Here is a 24,713-nt window from a genome sequence, read left to right on the forward strand (position 1 = left end):
AACTTCCAGTCTCTGTATCTGATTATAAAACGGTGAAAGTCCTAAACTTTAGTTTCTTCAACCCAATCTAAATTTATTTTTCTTTTTCTTTTTGGTTTCAGCTTCTTGTTCAGCTTCTTGCTTATATGTTGAGAATACTATGATTCTTGAAAGTTCTCAGACATCTTTGGTATTGATACCTTACACTAAATCTATTTTACAAAACAACTTTTTGTGTTCGTGAATCTTTGTGTTTCTGTTGTGAAGTGGGGTTTGTGTTCTTTGCAAGTGACGATTAAACAGACAGGGACATCAGAAATTATCTGTGTTGACTAAAGTCTATAATGGGAATATCTGATGCATTAACAATCCTCTTTACCTTTCAATTTTCATAATCCCTTTTTATTATCTACAATTGTTTTGATTGAAAATTTGAGGCTTTACCACTGATGGAATTCAAATAAATCATCAGATCCGATGTGTAACAACATATGTGATTACAATCTTGATGCTGAGTTAAAGCCTTTGAATTATCCTTAATATTTGAACCTTGCTCTTGATAGTTGAGATAGGTAATCCAAAACCCAGATTTAAAGAACAAAAGTCAATTTCTGTTTTATTGCTACTATTCAAAATGTTATGAAAATTCCAAAATATTTTTGACGTTTCTGCCTACAGTAGCAATGGTGCAGCTGAAACGTCATAGTTTTACCCTCTGCCCTATAGAAGCACATGAACATTAAGGACATGTCACGTAGTTCTAAGCTCTTCTTGATTCAATTTGTGAAACATCACATTTGGGATTGACTCAGCCAATTGACAGATATATTAGTATACAAGAGAAAAACCATAATATATAATTATAACACATCAAAACACAATGAAAAATTGAACAAAAATATGAAACTAGCTCTTGTTTATGCATATATATACTTTTGAGTGGGAAAGTTTTACAGAATACTAGATTCTCTGTCCGCGCTACGCGCGGAAAATGCTTTTACATATTATTTCGGTCAATTAATAGACTAAGAAATAGTTTATCTATAATATTTATAGATTTTTGTGTATTTTTAAAACAATTTAATGAATTTAGAATTTATAAATCAGAAAACTTCTAAAAGAATAAAACAAATGTATATAGATTGAGTTTTTTTAAGGTACATGTTGTTGCTTTTTGAACGTGACATTAGTCTTCTATGTAATATATGTTTTTATTAGCTTCTGAGTGGATTAATGTGACTATCTTAAGTAAAGTAAGAATAATATTTTATTTTAAATGTTGAGGTGAATAATAATTTCTGTAATGTTTTAAAAAATCAAACATGATAATGAAATTTATTTTCCATTCAGCTTTATATATGTTTAATTTGGATTAGTGATTGTTATCAAGTTAATTTATATTTCCTATTATATGCTTTGAAATTGTCAAAATTTATTATTTGGCCATTTCATATTAAGAAATGTATAAAAGTTCGATGTGAGATATTTCAAGATTAAAACATTTTTTGTAATTTTTCTTTCTATTTATATATTTTTTTTGTACCTCTAGAAAAGCAAACCTATAACGAAATATGTTTTTGTATTTAGTTTTTTTTTGTGTTAAAATTTTTTTTGTTATGTGTATTTTCTCAATAATATTAGGATGGACCTTTAAAATCAAAAACATTTTCTATTTTTAAATTTAAATAAGTAAACACAAAATTTATTTATAAAACAATCTAATAGGAATGTGTTTGTAAGTGGCTAGACATAACAGTTGATTGTAAGTTTCACCATAAGATGTATGAATGTATTTTGGGTATATTTTCTTAATAGAATTATTGTGGTTTCTTGGGTGATTTGAATGTTATGTGAAGATGATGTTAGAATGTATTACCATTTGTAAAAAAAATACTATAATGGGAATGCATGATATATACATCAAAAATCCTTAATATATGTTCTTAATTATATATATATACGTATATTATGTTTAGTTTTAAATTTTATATAAATTAAAAATATAATTAATAATTTATTTTTTTAATTTGATAGATTTATTGTTTACTATTTGCTTGAAAACAATTTTGGTAGCAAAAAAGTAGACTCATCTTGGTTCAAACTTATTCACGTATACATTGAAGTAATAAATTTGTGTGTTTATCTCCTCTTTATTTTTTCATTTTATAATCCTTATTTTTTTTATTTTTTTCTTACTTCGTTGCAAATTGAAATTAGTTTTTATTTATTTTATTTATTAATTATTACTATTTTATAGCTATACTTGGTAAATTTCTGAATATTTTATGTTTTATTTAATTGCATCATCAAAGATTAATACAATTCCTTATACTGCTTTATCACTAATTTTTTGCTTTTTTTTGATAATTTATATAGAAAAGGATATTATATATAATTTGTTAGAAATGTGTAAATTTAGAATTGGGCATGAGTTTGAAACAATGACATTATCTTGGCCAAATAAATCAATTTAATTTATCAATTTTCATCTACAATTTTATTTGAATTGATCACATGTCAAAATAGAAATATGAGATCACAAATTTATAAAATAAGAATCTAAATTATGTAGGGAATAAAACATTTTGTGAAGTTTTAAAACAAAGAGAATAATAAAGAAAAACACTCTCTTTTAATCATTCCCATAACAATTTTACGAAAACATAAAGAAGACAAAGAGATCAACCATCTGTACTTATGCTACAAATTTCAACCTTGGTCACCGTTCTCATCATGAATTTGATTATACACAATGAAACGTAATTTAAAATGATCAACTACAAACCTATTCACTACCATCCTCACTCTCAATTTCATTATTAACCTCCGACACTGACTTGTTAGATTCTATCTTCATTTAAACATCCCTACTGAAAATCACAATGACTCAAATAACAACCAATCATTAGAATCTGAAAGAAGAAGAACAAATTATAATTTTGTGATTGTTGGCACTGGTGAAGCAAATTAAGAAACTATACCTTCAGTATTGGTATTAGGATTCAGCCACCAAAGCAAATTACAAACTATGAACCTTATCAGCTGATGGAGAAAGTTCCTTTATGATCAAGTAAACCGTTCTCTCCCAAACCAGTGTCTTTAGATTGGGAAAGCTTTGTAACAGAAAAGAAAACTTCTTTTGCTTCAACCTGCACATGAAGCAATATGAGGAACCATGTAAAATGTTTAATTCACTAATATATACAAATGTCGCTATACATTATTTTGTTCGGTAAGCATGTATCAGAGTTTCAAATGAATAAAACTGGAATCCGTGTAACGATAAAACATCATGGGTGAATGACTCCCCTTTGTCAATGAAATAGAGAAGTTTTGTGATGAACTACCAAATTTCATTTGGAAACATCTAATAAGATTCCATTTAAAGAAAGGGAGAATAACAAAAACAACAAAGAAGACGTAATACAAAGGATGTAGTGTTTACATGCGAGTACCTTGTAGTGTCTACTATGATTTGCTGCAGTTTCCACCCCCAGCGATAGAGGCTGGCTTCAAGTTGTCATGTTCATCTTCCTCCTTTTTGGCTTTGTAGATATGGCGTTGGTGGAATCTGTAGTATATCGACAGTAGCATAAGGCCACTGATCCCACTGGAGACAGTTATGTAAGACCATTCGAAAATACGGAGTTGGGTATTTTTTTTATTCAGTGAGCTGTGATTCACCCTATCCATAAAAACAAAAACAATGTGAGGCACATAATCATCAAAACACCAGTTTTATAAACATTTACAGAGCTTAGAAGACAACAAAACGTTAAAACAGTCACTGGCTTCTTCTTTTCTTCGGTGTAGAAAATGAATTTTCAAAGCCACAATTAGCTGCAGGGAAAATAAATAAGACAAAGTAACATATATACACCATTGAGAGCAGTAACAATCAAATTTTATAAATCATATATATATTCTTATTTGAACTATTATATCACGTAAGCATATTATACCCAATTATAAAAAAGTAATATATAATAATATTAGTCTTACAGCTGTATGTGCAACAACAAAAAAAAAAATAAGAAGCTTCAATAGTGAGAGTGAAATGATTAACGTACATACACTCAGGACAATGTAAGGCCCTTTGCTCCTTATCCTCTCTGCAAGCTTCTTCCCCATTTCCATAACCCTGAGAAAAATTCAGTGCTTCATATGCTACATGAAACACATTTTGTTAGTTGAGGAGAATAACAGACGTGGGTTTAGGGAAGCCACCATTGTTAACACTGGGCCACTGGCAAGTGGCAACACAAATATTGGAGAGGAGAACAGGTAAAAGGAATGTCTACAGAGTATATTCGAAAAGCTACCCATTGATCCGCCTTCTTGCTAGCATTTGAAGGTCAAACCTCTTTTAACTCCTCTTGATCTTCAAATGTTTTGAGAATTTCATTGTATTCCATGAATTTCTTGCACAGAACAGGAAGACAAAACAATGTATCAGTTGAGGCCAATACTTTATTCCGGAAAATGATACAGTTTTCATACTTTTTTATTCTAAAAAATCAAAAGGGAAAGTACTTTGCACACACACAACACAAACAATAGATTGGTCAGAACCAAGATTCACAGGATAGACAATCCACTAACCTCAATCCAATTCATCCTACGTAGTATCGATATCAGATCCACTCCCAGAATCCTAATTTGTATCATGTCTCTTGAGTGGCCATGGATATAATAAACTAAACCTCCTCGGAGTCGGCGAACTCTCAACCGTTTGTTGTCTGTCTTCCCCACTGGTCTGACCTCCATGAGTCATGAACTCGTATGACAAACATGGCACGAGTTATGAAGCTGCAACCATGTAAGCAAGCAAACTTGGTGGTAAACGATCACATCCTTATAAAATTAAGCCGGGGCTGTGGCGGTGGATTTCGCCGTTCCTATAGCTATGAATACTGTGGGGTTTGATTACCGGGTACGAAGAGTAGAGGAAGAGCAAGAGACTCTGAATTATTTATTTCTCATGGCCATAGCTTTCAATTTTGGTTGAATTAAAGTTTGGAAGAAACGATTTTTATAGGAGAAGATAATAGGGAGGTGAAATGAGACCATAAAGAAAAGAGTAAAAGATAATTGATTGATAAAGGTGTTGCGTGTAACGGAGATTTCCAAGGATCCGAAACTGAGAAGAGAAAGTTTGTGAGCCATTTCCAGAAGTGGGTTTGACTGGGCCAAATATCATAAGCCCACACGAAAGTCTCGATAATTATCATTTTCGAACAAAGCTCATATGACATGGCAAAATAACTCTTTTCTATTGGTTGATTTTTTAGTCCTATGTGGACAGTTTAGATGTTGATCTTATTCAACTTTTAGTATTGTATTGATCTCATTCGTTCGAAGCCCACAATATTTAGCCCAATGTATAATAGTGTACAAGCCCAATAACTGTAGATACGTGTCACACTTTATGATCCAAGCCCAATAGTGTAATAGTGTACAAGCCCAATATTTCTTTCTTTTCTGATATGCGCCACACTTTTTGGGTCCTCTGCTTCGGCAGTGTATGATGCCTAACGAAAAAAGAGACCGAAGATGTTATCTATCGTCTTCTCCCCTCAAAATGGATACGAATTAGGGCTCTTCCATCACATCATGTTTACTTTTCCAGTTTGAACCTCTCTTAGGAGCATATACCTTAATCACTATAGTTTTTATATACAGAGAAAGAAACCCCACAACCATGATTTTTTGTTTGCTCATAGTTTGAATTTCAAAAATTTAAATCAACATCCTACAAAATTTGCAGATCAATTTCTGTAACAATTAATTTATAATTATAAAATAGATGGTTTAGATAACAAGTATAATTAGAATACATTAATTTATTCGTCATATATTAATTTATTTTTGTAATTGTGTTTTTGTTTTAAAATAAAGATCTTTTGGGAAGGTGATCAAATATATACCGATAAGAGTGCCAGTCGTAATTGTTTGGTACTTTGGTGAAACCCAACTATGCCAAAGATGAAAAGTGAAAATATCCATCGTGCTTATTGTTCGTTCATCATTTTTTTTTTACTGAAGGCTTATTCGTCAAATTATTAATAATGTATGTTTACTACAAGCAAATGGAAAACATGGAATGGCGCTGCCCAAAACTTTTAGCGTTATATTTCTCTTATCAATATATTTTGGAGAAATAGTGAAAATGTTATTTTGATCATTTAATTTGTTTCAATAATTCCTACTTTCTATTTAAAAGAATTTCTTTTTTTTTTGAACAAAGTGCTTTCAGTTTGTGGTATGAACCTCAGTAAAAAAGTAACAAGACGGGTTGTTTGTCATCTGTTAGATTAAATTGAATATATAATAATTTTTTACATTTTTTTTTAATTTTAAAAGGTTAAATCTGAATCTATTAAAGATACATAACTAACTCTCTGATGAGAGGTACAACTCACGGATAGAGTCTCTCCCGGGTATTCAAATGGGCCGAAATGCAGTAGTCCATATCTATATAGGGTGACCAAGAAAATGTGACTTAGTTTCGCATGGCAAGTGGATCGAATCTGAAATGTGGTGACATAATTTTTTACATTAATCGGCAAAGAATACATTCTTTCTGAAACCATAAGCCAATAAGGATCACAATCTTTCTGAAGCCAAATGAAACTCAAGAATATGAACAAACGAAAAGATGAAATACTAAAATTGAAGCCTAGAACACATTGAAAAAACAAAGTGAATGTCCTGATTATAGCGACCAACGGGTAAGAACGGGCAAGAGTACGCCGATCGTCAAATTACAAATAGAAACAAGTTAAAGAATCTTGTTTGTGGACTTGAAATAACTTCCAAAATGAAAGCTGCCAAATTGGTTCTTTGGATACGAAGTTACTGTGACAGGACATATAGGTTTTAAATTTGAAGTTAAAATTTAGATTTTCTGTATACAAATTATTTATTTTAAACGAGGGTTATAATGTTGAGATTAAGATCTAAATTTCACAGCTAATCCCATAATAGCTATAGTTGTTGCGAACCTATTTTGTTAACCAAGTGATCCGAACAAACCTGGCTAATCCAATAATAACTAAAACGGTGGAAACATTAGTACATTACCTACCAGATTTTCAACTAGGAGTTTGATCCAGTTCTGTAAAATCACGTGCATATATTTTTGTTTCTGATGGATAACGCGGAAAGAATGCGAATATATGCTTTGTACCTTCTTTAAGTTACAAACCTCAGCCCACATTCAATATCATATGTGCATATCTCATGGTTCACTTCTGTGGTGTTTTCTATCATGACCTAAAAAAGTGGACCACTAGATCTAGTTTTCTACTGATCAATACTATTAAAATAGAAACATGATTTATTGATATAAATGTGGTCCAACTATTTTAATACAATTATTAAAACTTTTTATTAATCATTTAAGATAAATATTATACAAAGAAAAATATATATATGACTAAAAACACAAATATAAAAATTAAATTTCAACAAAAATATAAAATAAAAAACATACCCGTCCTTTTAAGGGTGGATCAAAATCTAGTTAAGATATAAAATTGTATCACAAAAAATAGATATAAAATTAAATATGAAAAACTTAAACAAATACAATACCAGAGACCATACATATGTTTGTTTTTAAATGATGCATATTCTGTTTATGCAAATATATAATTTAATTATAAGGATAATCACAGGTTGATTTAAAAATGATAAATAATGATTTATTAATCTTGATTTAAGATTAAAAACAAAATTTATATGCATATTCATACTGAGTCATACAAATAAATTGCGTGTTCAATAAAAAGTAATTGCAACGATTATAGATTGGGAACCATTCATCCTGAGATTTGTGTTTTACAAAATGAGATGTATCGTAAAATATTTATTAGTAGAATTGTTTATCAAAATTACATATATCAGTTTTTAAAAAAACATATATCAACTGAATTTGAGTAGGATTAACTCCAAATGTTTCCCACCATATAACACACGATTAAAAACTAAATAAATAATGCGATTCTAGGCGAACACCCACTTCAAGTGTCCAACACATATTCCTCTTTTTTTAGTCCAACACATATTCCGAAATCAAAGTGTGTTAGCAATACACCGAACGCACTTCGCTCTTCAAAACAGAATAACCTTTTAAAAAGAATATTATACATAGACTCCTTTGACCTTTTCTAAGTGGTTCTTCTATTTGTAATAAAAGATTTCAATTTTGACGAATAAGGTAACAAGACTAAAGAACCAATAAGGGTATCAGCAGAAACATCAAACATCAAACATGATGTTTGATTTTTCCTTGAAAGAGAGTTCCAAAACTTATAAACTATAAAAATTAAATATTAGTACTATTTTGTTTGCTAAATATTACTATATATATATGTATATCAAAAAGTACTACTACTGAAACATCAACCTTTTATCATTTTTATTTTAGCATGCACCTACTTCTTTAATTAAAGTAAACTATTTCATCTCAAAAGTGGTTGGCTTATTGTTACTTGATAAATAAAATATAAAAATCATACTAGGTAATTTATTTATTTTCAAATAATGATTATAAATGTTCTCAACAGATGATACTACAACATATTTGCATTTAAAAAATATTCTGCTATAGTTTATAGTGTGTATATATAGACATGTTGATCTCTATGTCTAATTAACTTTTGTTCTATTAAATTAATATCGAAAATCTGAACCCTAAACTCATTCACTATTTTTGTATATGAATGTTAAAGAACTTTTCACTTCTTATTTTTATTTTTGGCAACTGAAGAACTTTTCACTCTTTCCACCATAAATATTCAATACCATATATCACAGATTTATTTCTTTGCAACTTATTTTCGAAAGTATTGTCTTTATTCATTGTATTACTTAACTGACGTAATCATTCATTGTATTTCATTACAATTATAGTAACTATGCTTAATGCGTTAGATTCAAAGAATCGTAGTTATCTGTTCTCTTGTTAGTTTTGCATATATGTTTTTATTTTCTAGCTCCTATAATTTCTTAATTTTTTTCATTAAGTCTAGTAAAATATTTTCAAATTTAATTAATTTTATTGATACTAAAAAAGCTCAGAAAAGTTATTTTTTTCTTTAAAAGTGGCAAGTGCTAAAACAACCTACTCAAGTTGCGTTACACATTACGTATCTTTCTCCTCTCACACTCACACACAAATATGGGGAACTATATTTTTTTATTTTCCAAATTCTAGAAAAAATGTTTTAATTCTTATAATTAACAAAATAAAATATTTTAATATTTTATCTCCAATCCTTTATAGTTTCATTTGGCCTTTTCCTTTATATTTTCACTTCATCTTCCTAATCTTTCTCCCCAACTTCTCTGTTCATCGTTTTCTCCTCTTTATTTATAATAAATATAATCACATAGTATTCTCTGAATCCATCTCTCCAAAAAAACACCGTTCAAGATCAAATAAATAAACCATATGTTGGTTATTCATTCAATATTTAGGGTTTAAGGTTTCTTGGGCCGGGGAGGGATAAAAGATGGAGAGCTTTTGTGAGTTTCAGAAGGAAGAAGAGCAGATAGATCTTCCTCCAGGGTTCAGGTTTCATCCAACAGATGAAGAACTTATAACTCAATATCTCCACAAGAAGGTTCTTGACATCAGCTTTTCAGCTAAAGCTATTGGTGAAGTTGACTTCAATAAGTCTGAGCCATGGGAATTACCTTGTAAGTTTCCAAAGATCACCATGATCTCAAATCTATAACATTCATTGTCTAAATCAAAAACTGGTGTTTTTGCTTTGTCTTCTTGAAACCTAATGTTGGAGGTATAACATTCACTATGTTTTTACTGTTTCTAACCAATATTTTTACAGGGATGGCAAAAATGGGAGAAAAAGAATGGTACTTCTTCTGTGTGAGGGACAAAAAATATCCAACCGGTTTGAGGACTAACCGGGCTACTGAAGCCGGTTATTGGAAGGCCACCGGGAAAGATAAGGAGATTTACCGAGGTAAATCACTTGTTGGAATGAAGAAGACACTTGTTTTCTATAGAGGAAGAGCTCCTAAAGGTCAGAAAACCAATTGGGTGATGCATGAGTTTAGGCTTGAAGGCAAACTCTCTGCTCATAATTTACCTAAAACCGCAAAGGTTTTTTTCTATCTAAAAGTTCTGTTTCTGCTCTGTTTTTCTCTTTTTCTTTGGTTTAGTAACACTTTTGTTGGAGTTTTCAGAATGAATGGGTGATATGTAGAGTGTTCCAGAAGACTGCTGGAGGGAAGAAGATCCCTATTTCAAGTCTAATCCGAATCGGTTCACTTGGAACCGGCTTTAACCCTTCTCCTTTGCCCCATTTAACCGATAATTCGAGTTACAATGATAAAACCAAAACAGAACCGGTTTACGTGCCCTGCTTCTCCAACCAAACTGATCAAGCCCAAGGAAACACACTCAATGGCTTCATCAGCCCTGTTCTTAACTCGATCCAAGCCGACATTTTCCACAGGATTCCACTCTACCAAAGCCCGATGCTCGGTCAAGAACGTTCGGTTCTACAGGCTATGGTTGATAACAACACAAGGCAGAGTCTCAAAGCGATGAGTGTCTCACAAGAAACCGCAGTTTCTACTGACATGAACACTGATACTTCGTTGGATTTTGAATATGGTAAGAGACAACTCAATGCTCAAGAAGACCCGTCTTCCTCCACTGGACTGGTTGATCTTGAACCTTTCTGGAATTACTGAAGAAGATTCAGTAGTCTCATGTCTACTGATTCACTATCATGAAAGAACGTAAGAAAACTTTTCCACCTTATAGTAATGGTGTGTTAAAGTTTGTATAAATTTTTACCATCTCAAGTTCCACTATATATTATACTCTTAAAAAAACTTAATTTATGAATTGGTACAAATGGGTATTATATAATATAAATGATGATAATATGCATATATATACCCTAAGAGTCTGTAGGATAATTTTACCCTTTAATCACTGTTTTTTTTTTTTGTGTTTTGACATTTGAAGCTGAAGGTCTTATAGTGTGAAAGTTAATTCATAAGAGGCTTACATTTTAATATTACTTGGTGATAGAAGTCTGCCAATTTTTGTAATAACAATCTAACATAAAGTATATGTGGTGACCGTTCATACCATGTATACTAATTTTGAAGACATGCTATATTTGTTTTTGAATGAAAATAATATGCACCCTCCTATATTTTAATTGTAAATACAGTTCAGATTATTATGGCATGGCCTTAGTTTGTACTAAAAATAGTAATTATCATCTGATTTATAAGCCGTAGAATGTGTGGGTGAACTATTGAAGAATAAACGAAATAAACGCAGTTCAAATTATATATACTGTATATGTTTATGCATCCCCATCTGGTTTATTAAAATATCGGGAATGTGTAAAGTGAAACACAATTTCCATGAAAATAAAACCTAAATTCACGTAACGTATCAATTAGTAGAGTTTCAAAAGTATGTCATTTCTAATACTACTAGAAATATGTGAGGAGAAATAGGTATTTAAGGTTTACCGCTTACGATATCATATAGTTCTTTTTTTTTGGCATCATAAGAAACATATAATTCTACAGGCTTCACTGAAAGTGGAGTGAAGCCATTAGACACACACACAAATTCATTTAAAGTAAATAACGACACATAAAACAAGTCTTTGTAACAACGAAATCTCTTCCAACACTGGAAGCATGCACCCTTAATTTTTTTTATTGCAAATACTCGTACTCAGAGTCAGTAGATGGATACTTAGACTCCTCGGAGCTGAGCTCCTAGTATCCTTCTCCTTTGCCTTTGCCTTTGCCTTTGCCTTCTCCTTCCTTCTCCTTTGATGTGTCCTTCTCCTTTTCCTTCAATGTCTTCTGCTGTTAAAGGGCATTCTGCGAGACATAGGCTATTCCAAAGCCATAATGCTCCGACAGAACTAAGTAGCTCCTTTGATATCAGGTCAAGACGTGGCTGTGATAAAAGAATATTGATATTTTTTCTCCCTTTGCAAAACTCAAGAGCATGGAGGATCTCCGGGTGTTCTGAGATGTCCTCCATGATTACCACCAGATTTAATGGTTGACGATGGCCAATAGCCTTGCCCATAAAGTCCACGAAAACCTTCTTGCGTCTCTCTTCTTTAGTGCCTGCGTGTCGCATGGGGAATGGGAAATAGATATTCCCCAAGACATCACACATCTTAAAAGCGTCACAATAAACAAAGAATGATCTTGACATCATCAGATTACGGCAACCCGTAACACGAATCGAATATTCAATGTTTGAAACAGCATTATTAACGGGGAGACCCTCAGGGACCGGGCATCCAGAGAAGTCCCAGAAGAGGATTGTTTCGGCCATGTTGTAGTAATGGTATCCTCTTCCAAGATTGGCAAGTACTTAGGCTGTGCTAAGATACAGTTGTATCGTTTCATTTCCAGTAGATTAAAAGCGCATTCGAAGTTGAACTGGGAATGCCTTGAGATGTCTCCAATGATCCCACCATGTCCCAGCACACCACTACTTCTGCCGTTCTGAACCGGGCGATTTCTTTGTCGGTGAAGCGAACCATATGGTTTCCAGGAGACTATTGCTTTCGCCGCAAAAGAAAAATCCAAGACGAATTAACTTATTTTAGGGTTCCTCTCTGTGGCTGCGTATATCACCGAGCGAGAGACGCGAGCCTTTATAGCTCTGCCCTCACGTGTTCAGGGCCTCATTTTTTGACGATATCATATAGTTTAGAAATGTTTTATTATTAAATAGTCTTAATAAGAATAATATTTCTAACTAAATAATTAAGAAATGAAAACAGTGCATATATTATTTTGACAAGAATAACTATATACTATACTATATATGTATAATAATAGTAGTTAAACTAGTTAGCATTTTTAGAAATGTGACATTAGCAAAAAAAAAAAAAAACTTTGAAATGTCGTCTAGTTAACTTTTTCAATCCCTATTGGCTATTGCATTCGTCATCACGGATCTATTCCGTTATAAAGCTGTTATGCGTGATGCTTGAAATTTGTGTTTCTATCTTGTTACGTAGCACATCTTTTATTTCATATATATCTATATATATAATATATGTCTCATACAGCTTTATTATGGTTGAGATTTATAATTAGTTTACATGCATGGTTACACATTATTTATTGTGGTTACTATTCAACTTTTGTGCTCCTTCCATACAATTTTTTTTCGTTTTTTTTTCATTGATTAACCAAGTAAAATAAAATAAAAGTTAGAACCATGATACTCTATTCATACTGCAATACACAACCTGTTAAATAAACTTAAATTTTACAAAAATAAATATCCAGATATACTACTTAATTTGATGAGAATTTCTTAAGGGCCATAAAAATGATAAGTGGTTTAGGAGTTCTTATTAAATACTAGAGATTTTTTCCGCGCTTCGCGCGGATTGTGTCTTATAAATTTATATTATTTATAATATTATTTGTCGGTTTTTTCTTTTACATTAACTTCTTGTCTTTTCAATGTTAGTTTTTCTTAATTTAAATTTATATGTTTATAGTTTTTCATTTTTCTTGTTGTAGATGGAGAATTATATTTTTTATTGATGGTTTTTTGTATGTGATAAACTTTTTGAAATTTTAAAATAATGTTATATATAGTACGATTAACACATTAAAGAAGATAAACATATTCAGACACATTTTACACAGGTTTTATATGCATAATTTTAAATATTATATATGTATATATTGTAAGTTTGAAACATGTAAATGCTTTCTAAAGCTAAATACTTGTTCTAAGTTTACATAACTTATCGAAAGTTTTATCTCTTTTTAAATTCAAATCACAGAAAAAAATATCAAAAAGTCAGTATATATGGGTTTTTGGGCTTTTAAATCAATACTGAAAAATTACATGAATCAGATAACAACAGTTTTGTAAACAACTATAAAATTTGACCGAGCCAAAGATTTTCACACAGTATGTTATTTATTCTTCAAATTGCGAAGAGTCTATAGGCACAAGAAAAAAAAAATCATAATTTTTGTTTTCACTTATATAACATTTTTCCTCCTTTACACACGGAGTTTATTACACTGCTATAAGCAATGGAGAACTCTATTCATATAAGATTCACATCTATGCATTTTGACAAAGAAGAATTTTAGCCATCTTTAGTTTCGGAATGGCCCAACTTCAGTCATATACACTATATTTTCTCTATGATTCAAATCTTACAATTTTAATATATGTGCAGATTTTCATGTGAAAAAGCACGCACGCCATCTATCATTCAACCTATTACTTTTTCTAAAGTAAACACTATAATCCTCGTTTGGTTAGCTCCACAAACTAATCTCTTTGGATCAGTTTACTAAAAAATATGGATACTAATGTCAGAAAAAATATAAACACTATCAACAATAAATATTGGCACAAGACTATTTGGTTCAAGGAACATATTCCACATGATGTGTTTATATCAAGGCTGGCTTTGCGGAGAAGACTGCCAACCAAGGATCGCTTGAGGCGTTGGGAGTTAAATGTCTCTGGAACGTGCGTCCTTTGTAATCTTGAAATAGAGACTCACCATCATCTCTTCTTTGAGTGCTCTTTCTCTCGCTTGATATGGGAGCTTTTTGCTCCTGAAGTTTGGATTTTTCCTCCGGCTGATCTACACTCTGTTGCAAGCTGGATCAATCAACCTCGCGTCAATGCAGATGCGCATGCTACTCTAGTCATGAAGCTCTACTTTCAGTCAGCCATCTACTTGCTGTGGAAAGAGCGTAATGCTCGTGTGTTCACAGCTGTCTCCTCACCTTCATCAGTCATCCTTGCCTCTCTCGACCGTATGATGCGTGACCGTCTCCTCTCTTACCCGGCAAGTTTTCCTTTCTCCTCTTATCTACTTCTTTTTATCTTTCTTGTATAAGACTTCCTTAAAGTTTTTTTTTTTACCTTGAGTTGTTGTTGGTTGTTTTTGTTTCCTTGTTGTAATAAGTTGTTTAAAAACAACAGTGTAACCTTTCCGAAAATGATAATCTTAATATCTTACCAAAAAAAAAACAACAAATATTGACTTATTTATGTGAATATATATTTTATTTTAAATCATTATAGGGGACGAAGAAAGCACCATAATTTGTACAACAAATTTTCTTAGATTCACCTCATCATACTCACCATTTTACCATTTTAATTACATAATTTTACATGAGCTTCTTTACCTTTCCCGATTATTTTCTCTTTATTTATAACTATAATATAAAGTTATAAACTATATATATTATAAATTAATAGTTTATTTACCCTTGAAGTCTAACGATTAAAAATAGAACATAATTCAATATAGATATATAATTCTATTAATAAATTAGCAGTTACAAATTTGAAATTTCTAAAAATATTAAAAGTTGTATGTTAGTTAATTATCTTCTAAATGACATCTATTTCTAATTCTTTTTGGATGAGAATATTTTGGCTCAGGTGGATAGTCCCAAAAGCCTTGAATTTAGTCTCTTTTATATAGTAGGATTCTTTACTTTTCTCGATTATTTTCTCTTTATTTATAACTACAATATAAAGTTATAAACTATATATATTATAAATTAATAATTTATTTACCCTTGAAGTCTAACGATTAAAAATAGAACATAATTCAATATAGATATATGATTCTATTAATAAATTAGCAGTTACAAATTTGAAATTTCTAGAAATATTAAAAGTTGTATGTTAGTTAATTATCTTCTAAATGACATCTATTTCTAATTCTTTTTGGATGAGAATATTTTGGCTGAGGTGGATAGTCTCAAAAGCCTTGAATTTAGTCCCTTTTATATAGTAGGATTTATGAATTATCTATTCTATTAAAACTGAAGTACAAAACAACACTTACCTATTTTAAGTGATTTATAACATCTTCTTCCTTTCATTTTAACTAATTTAAACAACTTTATTTATTATCTTTTTCAAATAATTCAATTTCATTTATTACATAGTATAAAATATAACTTACTTATTTTTAATTTTTTTATTACATCTTTTACATTTTTTTTTATTCTTCCTATTTACTTTATTAATTATATTTTCCATAATAATTTGATTGCATTTATATTGCGTTAACCAAAATAATTTCACAAGTTTGAATGAAATTGATTTGTTCATGACAAGAATTCAACCGATTAATAATTTTCTTACATAATTAGTTAGACATGAGAATCTAGGTACCAATTTGGGTAAGGATCATTTTTTGAGTATCGAATGTTTGGGTTTAAAATTAATCTTTGTTCGGATATTATAAATTTCAGACGGGGATCGGACTCGGATCCTTACGGATCCGGTTTGTAGGAATTTAAAAATATCCAAATAACTTATATGTTTAGAAATGTCATTAAACAATTTATATAAATGTGAAAATTAATACCAGCATGGACGTGCGGATCAAACTGTAGTTTCTAAATCTTAAAACAGTTGTCTTTTCGGAACTACGAGTATTTTGTGTTGTTTTAAGTTAATTTAAAAACTCTGATGATAAGTTTAGTTTTTTTTTACTTGGTAAAACTTTATAGGGTGAATAGATACTTCAGCTGAATATCTCATAAATGTGACCACTATAGTCACCAAATCGAGCATTAATACTGCCAAACTCTCTCTGGCTATGATGGTTTAACCATATAACCATATGAATATCTAATCTGTGATATAAACTCAGATGAAAATAATCTCTATTCTTAATTTTATGACTTACTTCAAATTACCAAACAAAAGGCGAAAAGAAGTGTGGAAAGTTCACTGGGTGTGTGTGTGTCCGGAACATATAACTAGAAATGAAAGAAAATGAGTCTCGCACGACATCTTCCTTAACCCATCGATTTTAACATTTTTCTTTTCATTTTAAAAAATCTTATAAGTTTCTTTAATTTGTTTTTGCTTTCACTTTGTCCCTCGACCGTTTCATATTCTTTTTTTTTGAAAAAAAATTAAATTTATTCACTTCAAAAAAAAAATCTTTGTACAACCTAATGCTTCTTTGTACAAAAAGAGAAAAACCTATTCAAAATTTTATGATAAAAATCATCTACTTTCAAACCATATCCCCATGGTCTTCTCCTGTTTATTTCCAACTATCTTTCTCAAAGATGAGATCCTATTTGGAATAAATTTATCCAAAAAAATGATGAGACGAGCTGATGTTTGAGGAGCTTCTCCCACACGGCGAGTGTTTCTCTCACGCCAGATCGCATAGGCTGTAGCTTGGAAGCAGTAGCGAAAGAGGAAGGTGAAGCTGATCCCAGTGAGTCGAGATACCGAAGCCTGCTAGATTCCTTATTGTTCCTCGCCCCACTTCACCCGCAAAGGAACACTACAAAAATAAGTGGTTTCTTGTCTCAGTACCCGAGTTGCACAACCAGCAAGTGGATACTGCTCGAGGATTCCACCTGAGAATCCTATCTCCTGTCGATATAATCTGTTATGAGCCGCTAACCAAGTGAGAAAAGAGAATTTAGGAATAGCTTCTTTGAACCAGATTCCCTCTACCCAAGAGACGTTGGGCCCCTGCATCCTGGTTAATTTCCAGGTTTGAGATGAGCTGAAACCCTCCCTGAAATCATCAATCTCCTGCTTCCAAAGAACAGAGTCCTTCTGTTGGTTTGGCCAGAGAGCTTGAAGCCTCAGAATCTCCTGCTTGATTAATAACAGTACATAGGTTCTAAGTCTGCGCCTCCGATAGGTTTGCAGCACTCTCTCCACCGTTGCATTTATAGGAATCCCTAACGCAATGGAACCCCTTTCACCAGTTAAATTGATCATCACCCCTAGCTGAGACCAATTGTCATACCAAAAGGAGGTAGTTGAGCCATCATTTACTTCTACTCAATGGAACTGCTGAGAAAGAGGCCTGAGCTTTAACAACTTCTTCCACATCCAGGAGTCCAAAGAGCTTGAAGCTTTTACACTCCAAAAAAAACTCTTTATGGTAATATGTTTTTTAATTCGTTGAACCCATAAAGATGATCTACACGAGACAATGCGCCAGATCAACTTCAGACAAGAGACCCTGTTAACCTCCTCAAGAGGTCTCAAACCTAGACCGCCTTCTTCTTTTGGAGAACAAACATCAGACCATGCAATTTTTGCTTTCTGCGAAGACATCATCGGGCCAGACCACAGGAAGGCCGAGCAGAGACTGTTGATTTCCTGAATACACTTCTTTAGAAAACGAAAATCAGACATCCAGAAAAGCAGACCGTCTCATATTCTCATTCTCATTTTCTATTGATTTTGTTTTCCTTTTTATTTAATTCATGGTACATAGTATTTACCTAAACCCTTTTGTAGCTAGTTCCCAAACCTAAAGAAGACTTGTATTTACCGGAACCTCACCATGATTAAAAAGTTCACCATAATTAAAAAGTTATATTTTTCTACTTTGGGTTGGATATAACTTAAAATCTTACATTCAAAGTTAATTACGGGTTTTACATGGATATGTATTCCTACGTGTCAAATTAGATCTTACAAAACATTTGTTTATTCTTTTCTTTGTTTTTCTTATAAACCCTATCGGCTATTCAGTCGGTCCCGAAAAAATGCACTTATTGCTATATAATGGTTTATCCCAAACGCTTATCATACTGCCTAACCCAAATTTCATTTCCTTGTTTTGAACTTTATGTTTGTTCTTCTTTCATCCTGGTATTTTTTCTTAATGTAATAAATCATATGCACTTGGTTAGAAAAATTGATATCCGCTTTTTATTATTTTTACTTTAGTTATATATTTACAAATGACATGAATCATTTCCATTAATAAATTTTGCAAATTTATTGCAAAACGGAAAAACACTCGTACCTAAATAAGCCTTCGGTCTCGAATAATATATTACATGATTGTTCAAGAGGGCATTTTCCTCTTTTTGTTTTTCTTTTTACTATATATGTAGTAGTAATTAATGATTATTAAAAAATTAGGTATTGGAACTTAAAATCATACAGGAAGCACTGAAACCAAAAACTAAACACCGAGAAGCTCCAAATGGGAATCTTGACCTAGAGTTAACCGTGAATTTTTTTTTTGAACACCAACCCTGACTGGACTAAAATAGTAACATTGTAAAATGTAAATTGAGTGAGTAAACCATCTAAGGGACATCATCGCACACTATTTTCATGCACAGGAAATATCATTAGTGCATATTAAAATGGATCCTTATCTTCAGAGATGAGGTCCAGGCAGAAGCCCAATATAACCAAGAAACTGGCCTAGCTATGTACTGAATCATCTTGCATGCAACATGGGTGACCACGCAATAACCGACCTATTTTTCAAAAGAAAAATATATGCAATCACATACCTGATTTTAGGGGTTCAATTTGTAGCGGTTTTCATTGTCTGCATTTGTTTTCTTGACTATTGATTTACTGGGTATTATAATGGTCCATGACTTCAAGCCATGCAGTAGGAAAAGATATATGCTTCGAACCAAACAGTAAATCAATGTGGTATCGTGATAAACTTTCTAAATCCGAGTAGTATAGTGATTAACCTAAAACTTAGGGGATAATTAGATAGAAAACTATGGTTGAGAAGGTACACCAAAGTCGATCCAAATTATTGAAGACATTCTTAGGTACTAACATCATCATCTAGACTCTAGTAACCAACCGTGTATCAGCTTCCTATATTTCCCTAAGATCCAATTAGGATACTGTTCACACATAGCAAGGAATATACACATCAGAAAATAAAGAAAACATAATTATACTATAACATGTACAGAAAAGAAAGACATAAATCTTATGTAATCATCAAAATAGAGGATAACTTCATCTATCTTCTTATAAAGAGATGTTTTCATCTTAAATATATTTTAGGCTAAATAAACTAAGAATTGAAAGTGCTAAAATGATCTCGAATTTGGTCGAATTTTTTTTCACTTTGAACATATGGCATGGCTTGCATCGGCCACCCTGAGTTTTGGTAATAAGGTAAAACATTATCTATCTGTTTGTACAAAAAAGAAAACATTATTTATGTAGAGAATCTAGATAACAAAAATATAAGTATATGTTTAATCAAGAATGAACGATGCAAAAGAATATGCAACGAATAGAGAACCACATGAATCTAATTATAGAGTACCCCCACGACCCACCTTCCATCATTTCGTCGCTTTTCATTTTTTGTTTTTATTTCAAAAGGAGATTCCAATAGATCGATGACTATGTCCAGCGCAATAGATATGCAATATTCATAAGAAATAATTGTGAGAAAAAAAGAATTGTAACTACAACTGACAGCGCAGCCGAAATCAGTGAACTTTGATCATTTTTTTCTTCTAAATAATAGCATTATTATTTCTTTTTATATTTGATAAAAAGTATTCCTTTTATATATAAATAAAATATATACATTTTTAAAGCAGAAGGTAAAAAGGTAAAATCTAAAAGAAAAGCTTCTTCATTTTTATTTTTTTGGGATGAATGGTTGTTTTCAAATTTCCACGTATGGGCTTTCGCTACATGGTGCCATGGTCCCAACTCCCAAAGAATATGGCTGAAATTCTAGATGATCGCAACGTATGGATTAAAATCATTTTCTTCCTATGCTTTTTCAGTCTAATTAACTCAGTGACTAATGGATCATGAACTAAACATATGTCATACAATCTTATAATTAAATATATACACTGTGAAGATAAGAACACTTGTTGATCAAGCAAATGAAGATCAAAAGTAATCCAAGGCTTAACTCAAGTTAGTATGGTGAGTTGAAGATGGGTTAAGTTACTTTTGGGACCACAAGGAGGAGCCTCTCCATTTTGTCCTCTTGTGCATTAGGTTTGAAGGTGTCTCCACTATAAAGGGAGGCTGAGAACGTGAGAGAGAGATTGAGCCACACAAAGAGCTTAGAAGGGTGAGAGAAACATGTGAGCTTAAGCCTAGCTTTGGGTTTTCTCATTAGAGCATAGTAAGATACATTAGAGTGAGTTCATGAGTGATATGATGAGTGAATCACTTGTATCTTTGTAACTATGTTATACCTTCTAGTGGATTCCGAGCTGTAGTCTCGGGGAGATGTAGTGACCCTCGTTAACGGGCGCGAACTCCTTAAATTGTGTGTGTGCTCCCATCTTCTCCTTCTCTCTATTCTCTTCTTCATACTCTCTACAACTCTGTTTTATGCAGTCTCTATTTTGGACTTCCAGCAACTTCTATCTTGGTTTGTTGTGGGTTTATGCTGAGACAAAGTGATGTCTTTAAGCCTCTGAATCCTAACAAAGTGGTATCAGAGCCTTGGTTCTGTGTTTTATGGTTCTCAAGTCAAGAATCATGTTTTTTGTCAAGAAGAGAAGTGGAAGCTTTGACGGTTATGGAAGCTGTGTTTTATGGAAGGAGAAACTCATGGGTTATGAGGAGATTCTAAGCATGAGTGAAGCTTTGGAGATCACTGAGATTTCAAGAGAGAAAGTCTCAGATCCAGAAGAAAGAGAGAAAGAAGATTCAGATCTAAAGGAGAGAAGATCTAGAGAAAGGAGGAGAGTGAAGAAAAGTGAGAAAGGTTGGATCTTTGGAAAGTTGGAGCAGCAAGGCTCCTTTTCCTGTTAAGAAGCCACGTCCTTTTCTTGGAGAGCTGGTTTTGTAGAGACAAGTGATGTCTCAGGAGGAACAACAAAGCAGTAGCTCTTGGTAAATGATGCTAAAGAGAGGAATAAGCCATAAGACTCTTTCTTGGTGAAGCATCATGGTATTTCTCAGGTTTTGAGGAAGGTATGGAGACTTGAATGTCTCAGGCTGAAAGACAAGCTGTCTATTGGTGAACAGCACGTGAGAGGAAGGAGTTATAAGGCTCATTCTGGTGTACATGGAAGCATCTCATTCACACATCTTGAAGAACAAGAAGAACCAAAGAAGTTGCAGATTTTTCTGTTGAAAATGCAGTTTTCTGTTTCAGAAACAGAGACAGTTTTGGTAAGAGGTTATCTCTACTCAATCAAGGATCCAGTTAGATCTTAGGTGGAGTAACATAAGGTTCTTGAGAAGCTCAAGTGGTTATAAAACCGGTTTAGCTCAGGTTATGGTGTGAAGATGAGATGTGAAGAAGTTGTATCTTAAGGAGTAATTCATGGTGAAAGTGTGAATCAGTTGAGGTGATTTCAGGGGCTATGAAATCAAGAGGCCTCTAAGATACATGAAGCTGCAACATTGAGAGAAGGATGACAGAATACTCACAAGCTGGAGTGTTGCAAGCAGAAGAAAATTATCAGAGATAGAAGCAAGAAGCACATGATACAAGAAGAGAGTTCTTGGTCAATGCTGAAGAAACTAATGGAAGATTGGTATAAGCTGAAGGTATTTCAGAGATATCAGCTGGTTTTGGGGTTATGAAAGGATGAGTACACGTTCTGTTACTCAATGGTTTATATCAAAACCGAACATCAACTTCAAGACTCTAGTTTTCTGAGACTTATAAAGTCTGGTTCCGCTGCAGTCACAAGGCATTTGTGATGCTCTGTGTTGAAGTTTCAAGTTTGCTCAAGTTCTGCATAGCTACTGGGATTGGAAGCTTGTTGGAACACAATGATTTTGTACTGGTTTTGCATGGGATTGGCCAAGATACAGTGATGGTTTTCTGGGTAATCTTTGGTTAAATCAGTTTGTGGAAGTCAGCTACAATTGGTGTTTGAGTTTTTTCCAGCCTGGAAACTCAGAAGTTCAAGGACGTCTAAAACCTGGACTTGATGAGTGTTTTATGGATGTTCTGAGTATCAGTAATGGTATTCTCGGTTGTCTACAAGGAGTTGCAGAAGGTTATGGAGCAATGTTTTCGGTTTGATCAAAACAGAATCATTTATGGAAATTTCAGTGGCTTTTGAGTTTTGGATGGGGTTTCTTGCTGCAGGTTTTATCTCAGGGTGTTAGCTATCAGTTCCTGGTAATATGACAGTCTTCAGTTGGTGTGTCATTACAGAACATGAAGCTACATGATTGCTATTTTCAGAGGGAATGCAATGATGGTTATGCTCTTGTTGCGGTCTGGAAATGTTCTGTTAGACAGAAGGTGTAACACTCAGTTTCATTGCTATTTTCAGAGGGATGCAATGAAGGTTAAGCTCTTGTGAGCTTGAGTGTATACAGATGATTGTTCGAGTTCTTGTTTCAAGTAGTGTAAGCTCTTGACAAGATGGAAATAGCGAAGATTCATGTTTCTTTAGAAGATTTGTGTTTGGTGTAACACATGGAGTTTTCTGCTGGATTGAATCTTGGTGAAATAAGGAGTACTTGTCTCTGGTGGAGCATTGTTTTCTCAGAAGGTTATCTTGTATTTGAATCAGTTCTTCAGAGATTGAAGAAGATTCCGGTGGTCTAGAAGCTGAAGGCATTGGAGACATCATGATTCATGAGGATTGTCTTTGAATGCATTTTTTATGCAACATTGTATACTAAAATCTGGTATCGAAAGTCTTCCTAGCTAGAGGAGTTAGGTGGCGTGTCCTGTTTATCAACAGCGGTACAAGACAAGCAAGTATGGTTGTATTTTTTGGCGACAAGAGAGTACAAGATTTCTGATTTGTGAGATAGGAGCATGGTCTGTTGATGTATCAGCCTAAGTTGTAACATCATCACAACATGAAGAATGCTTTAAGAGACAGTGCTGCTGGTAAAGAGAAGTTCTTTATGGTTTTCTGGTTGCAAATGGATCAGTTGGGATGGCTGCAAGAAGAAAGAAAATGTGTCACAGGTTTTGGCACACTTTCTCAAGCAAGAAGTCATGATGACTCAATCTGATACATAAGAACGTGGAGGTGGATCAAAGATACATGGAAGAGTGGTTCTAACTCTGATTGTGAAGCTGAGCTTATAGAGACAGAGTATGTCCAAGTGGTTATAGTTTCAGGTGGAGTATTATTGCTACAAGAAAAGCAATGCATATCTGAAATGATTTTTTTTTTATTCCTGGTGGAGCTATATTTGGAGGTTTTCTCAAGTGTTTAGCTGAAGAGAAAAGAGTTAGAGGGATGTGTAACTCACTGTTGTATCAGATTTATTGAAGTTCTGTATGCAAAGAAGAAAGCAAATGAAGAACAGATGGTGTATCAACAAGTATTCAACTCAAGAAAGGTTATAATCTGATGGTAACAGGTTGTTTTCAGATTTGTTATGAAGCTGGGTGTTGATCAGGATAATCAGAAACGAGTTGCAGGCTTAGAGAAACAGAGTTGCAGGTTTCTACAAGTGGGTTGTAGGTTTCTGAAAGTCTTTTCAGAGAGAAGACACAAAGCTGTGGGTTTTGAGATGAAGCAATTGAAGTGGTTTTTTCAGTGAGTTCTATAAAGAAGAAACTGAAGTAAACAAGTGCAGGAGATGCATGGTTATGTGTCAAGGATGCTCACTTCAAGGATGTGAAGGTGATGTGTATCAAGTCTGATGGACAACTCATCTCAAATGGAGTGTCAGAACCTGAAAAAGAAGTCCTAAAAGGATGAAGAATGCAGAGATCAAGCTGCATTAGAAAGACAACAACTCAGGAGCGTGAAGTTGTCTTAGTTGCATCCTGAGGAGTCTACATAAGTGTCTACTCATGGGAAGTCAGTTGCAGGCCAGTAAAGTGACGGATATTCAGGAAGAAGAATGCTGGTTCAAGGCTGTGAACTGGATGATGCAAGGGCCAAATTTGTTTTTTGGTGGAAGCTGCATACAAGAAGTATTGCAGGTTGTTCTTACAGCTTGAAAGAGACAT

At 32.9% G+C, this 24,713-nt stretch overlaps 2 protein-coding genes, 1 long non-coding RNA gene, 1 other non-coding gene and 1 pseudogene across 9 annotated transcripts; 3 read left to right on the plus strand and 2 right to left on the minus strand.

Annotated features, from left to right (window-relative positions):
- Positions 1-260: 260 nt before the first annotated feature.
- On the plus strand, positions 261-343 carry LOC125582825 (annotated as a pseudogene).
- Positions 344-420: 77 nt separating this feature from the next.
- Positions 421-498, plus strand: LOC125582852. Its single transcript, XR_007320296.1, has one exon. It is a non-coding gene; the product is annotated as a small nucleolar RNA snoR124 (small nucleolar RNA).
- Positions 499-2,589: 2,091 nt separating this feature from the next.
- Positions 2,590-5,092, minus strand: LOC106402622. 6 transcript variants are annotated; one of them, XR_007319185.1, is made up of 5 exons: positions 4,910-5,092; positions 4,582-4,788; positions 4,050-4,400; positions 3,435-3,819; positions 2,590-3,128 (listed from the first exon to the last, which is right to left on the minus strand). It is a non-coding gene; the product is annotated as an uncharacterized LOC106402622 (long non-coding RNA). The 6 variants fall into 6 exon arrangements; XR_007319187.1 differs by lacking the exon at positions 4,910-5,092 and having other exon boundaries at positions 4,050-4,120; positions 4,207-4,400; positions 4,582-4,903; XR_007319183.1 differs by having other exon boundaries at positions 3,435-3,664; positions 4,582-5,024.
- Positions 5,093-9,079: 3,987 nt separating this feature from the next.
- Positions 9,080-11,127, plus strand: LOC125581577 (NAC domain-containing protein 100-like). Its single transcript, XM_048747260.1, has 3 exons — positions 9,080-9,684; positions 9,834-10,111; positions 10,195-11,127. The coding sequence occupies exons 1-3, from the start codon at positions 9,498-9,500 to the stop codon at positions 10,705-10,707; spliced, it is 978 nt and encodes a 325-aa protein (XP_048603217.1). The 5' UTR covers positions 9,080-9,497; the 3' UTR covers positions 10,708-11,127.
- Positions 11,128-11,740: 613 nt separating this feature from the next.
- On the minus strand, positions 11,741-12,340 carry LOC106379007. Its single transcript, XM_013819041.1, has one exon. The coding sequence runs from the start codon at positions 12,338-12,340 to the stop codon at positions 11,741-11,743; it is 600 nt and encodes a 199-aa protein (XP_013674495.1).
- Positions 12,341-24,713: the final 12,373 nt, after the last annotated feature.

Source organism: Brassica napus, chromosome C2, assembly GCF_020379485.1.
Source record: "Brassica napus cultivar Da-Ae chromosome C2, Da-Ae, whole genome shotgun sequence".
Lineage (NCBI taxonomy): Eukaryota > Viridiplantae > Streptophyta > Magnoliopsida > Brassicales > Brassicaceae > Brassica > Brassica napus.